At 35.3% G+C, this 2,502-nt stretch overlaps 1 protein-coding gene across 1 annotated transcript in view; it reads right to left on the bottom strand.

The window, feature by feature from the left end:
* LOC107576790 (anoctamin-5-like) overlaps nt 1–2,502 on the bottom strand; it is a gene marked incomplete at both ends in the record, with an annotated part of 10,235 nt that overhangs the window by 4,091 nt on the left and 3,642 nt on the right. Inside the window, 5 exons of the mRNA XM_016262923.1 lie at nt 548–678; nt 836–933; nt 1,036–1,214; nt 1,525–1,753; nt 1,989–2,063. Of these exons, the coding sequence (XP_016118409.1) occupies nt 548–678; nt 836–933; nt 1,036–1,214; nt 1,525–1,753; nt 1,989–2,063 (712 nt within the window). The remainder of the gene's footprint in view (nt 1–547; nt 679–835; nt 934–1,035; nt 1,215–1,524; nt 1,754–1,988; nt 2,064–2,502) is intronic.

Genomic DNA, 2,502 nt, shown 5'->3' on the forward strand with positions numbered 1-2,502 from the left:
TAAATCAATCACTTTTGACAGGTAGTCCCCCATATTTTCTTCTAGTCTCCTATGCTAACCAAGGCTGCATTTATTATATATATATTAAAAAAACAACAACTGTAAAAACAGCAATATTGTGAAATGTTATTACAATATAAAATAACTCTCAATTTTTAAATATATTTTAAAATGTTATTTTTTCCAGTGATTAAAAAGCAGAATTTTCAGCAGACATTACTTCAGTCTTCAGTGTCACATGATCGTCTAATGTACTAAGTGGTTGCTCAAGAAGCTTATTTCATATCAGTGATGAAATAACAGCTGTGTTACTTAAAATTTTTGTGGCAACAGCTAATTATATTTTTTTCAATGTAATCAATGCAAAAAGTCTTCACTGTCACAACTGAATGCATCCTTACAGAATAAAGTATTACATTTCTTTCAAAAAACTCTTGGTGTTGCCTACATTTTGAACAGGAGTGTATTACAAAATATAATTTTATTTAGCACAACTGCTATATAAACACCAAATAACTCCAACATGTATAATGGAGTAAAATCATACCCATTTCCAGATACTCATAGAAGAGTCCAAACTGGCTGAAGTTCTGCAGATCGTGGTCCTGCTCCCATCTACTGTATGTACTCTCTGGATGACTTCGCCCTTTCCTGCTGCCCCACCAGTTTCTGAAAAGTCTGTGACACAGGCACAAGGGACCATTATGTGTGTGTGTTTTTTAGATATACAGTATATGGATAGTGCCTAGAGGACAATTTTAAAAAACATATGTGCAATAAAATTACAAGTAAAAAACAAACATTCTTAGAGGTCAAAGTTCAATGTAATGCTTACGGCAACAGAGCCTCTTGAACGTTCCCAACCATTTGTTTTCCAGCCATTACGATAAGCAGCTGTGTGGTCAGCTCAATCAGACAGCCCCCAGGGGTGCACTAAATATTAAAATGCATATCGTCAGGTTAGATCTACTTATTCTGATATTCAGCTGAAGAACATTAGGTCCTCTGACATACGGGTATTTCAGACAGTCTCACCTCTTCATTTCTCAGCTTGCTCCACTTTCCAAACATATAACTGTAGTTTCCCGGATAACCCACAAACTTCCCTTTAAAGAAGGCCACATAGAAACAGGAAGAGTAGTAGTTCACAAACTGGAACATAAACATCTTCATGGTCAGCTTATTCTCATACTCCAGATGGGTCTTGGGGATCTCTGAGAGTTAAAAAAAGGAAGATAGTAAAATATTTTCCATGCAGCTCAACAAACAGATGAGCAAATATGTGAGGTATAATGTACAGTCATTATCAGAAAACAAATACACACGGTAATTTTGTGATGACCATCTGACTTATTACATAGCTACTCAACAAACAAACTAATAAATGAATGAATAAATAAAGTGGACACATACTCATTTATTATAAACTGTTTTAATTAAGCAAACTATAAAACTTGCCATTTTCCAGAGACTGAAATGCATTTAACGTGTCAAACAACTCTAATTTCTTGTGTTTTCGCTCACCCATATCAGTGATCCAAATGGCCACATGCTCATAGAGGAAGTTGAGAATGAGGATAATGACAAAGTTGATGCAGGAAGCAGTGACAGAGGTGGCAAGTTGAGGGGTGATGAGAGAGCCCACCAGCTGGATCTTACTGGTGGGGCTGTCCTTCATGACGCTGGCAAACGCTGCATAAACTGCCAATCTGTAAGCGATCACTCCCATTATACAGGCCACTATCAGACACGTCTGACAAAACACAAAGAGAGGGAAGGACTTCTTAACAGACTTATCTTTGTTTAAATGAGCTACCAAAGTGTAAGTAATTGGTAGCCAAGGATAAAAGGTCAAATGTACAGTTTAAAAGAACATACTGCAAAATATGATTGACCAATCATAATCAAGTATTCCAAAGAGCTGTGTAATAGAGACTGATAACCTCTATCTATATAATACAATTGTGCTGTTTATCTTACTAACTCACCCAAAAGACAACAGTTGCTCCAGACAGACAGAATCGGGCACACTTGCTGGGGAAAGGAAGATAAGGCTCCATTTCCTGTTAGCAATAAAGAATGTGTCATCAGTTCAAGTTCCATAATTTGACTAGAGTTCAACTATTTTGTAAAATAAAAATCACTAGTATAAACAACATATATGAGATGATGTACACTTCTGTTGCATTAAACAATATTTTGTCTTTGCAATCTTTCATCTAAATGTAATAAAAAGTGGTTTAAAGCTAAAACAACTCAGCATTAACAAAAAGTATATTTGGACTACTTGAAGTTATTTGACATTCAGTAGCATATCATGACTAAGACTGCATATAGTGTTTACTTGAGAAACAAAAAACTAGAGATGCACCGATTGCAATTTTCTTGGCCGATTCCAGTTCTACTTCATCCAGTTCAAAAATATATATATTTACATAATAAAATAAATTATTAAACATTCCCCCAATCTGGACTAAGTTACAGATGTTCTCTCACTTAAAC

This window comes from Sinocyclocheilus grahami, unplaced genomic scaffold, assembly GCF_001515645.1.
Source record: "Sinocyclocheilus grahami isolate Dianchi unplaced genomic scaffold, SAMN03320097.WGS_v1.1 scaffold4344.1, whole genome shotgun sequence".
NCBI classification, from domain to species: domain Eukaryota; kingdom Metazoa; phylum Chordata; class Actinopteri; order Cypriniformes; family Cyprinidae; genus Sinocyclocheilus; species Sinocyclocheilus grahami.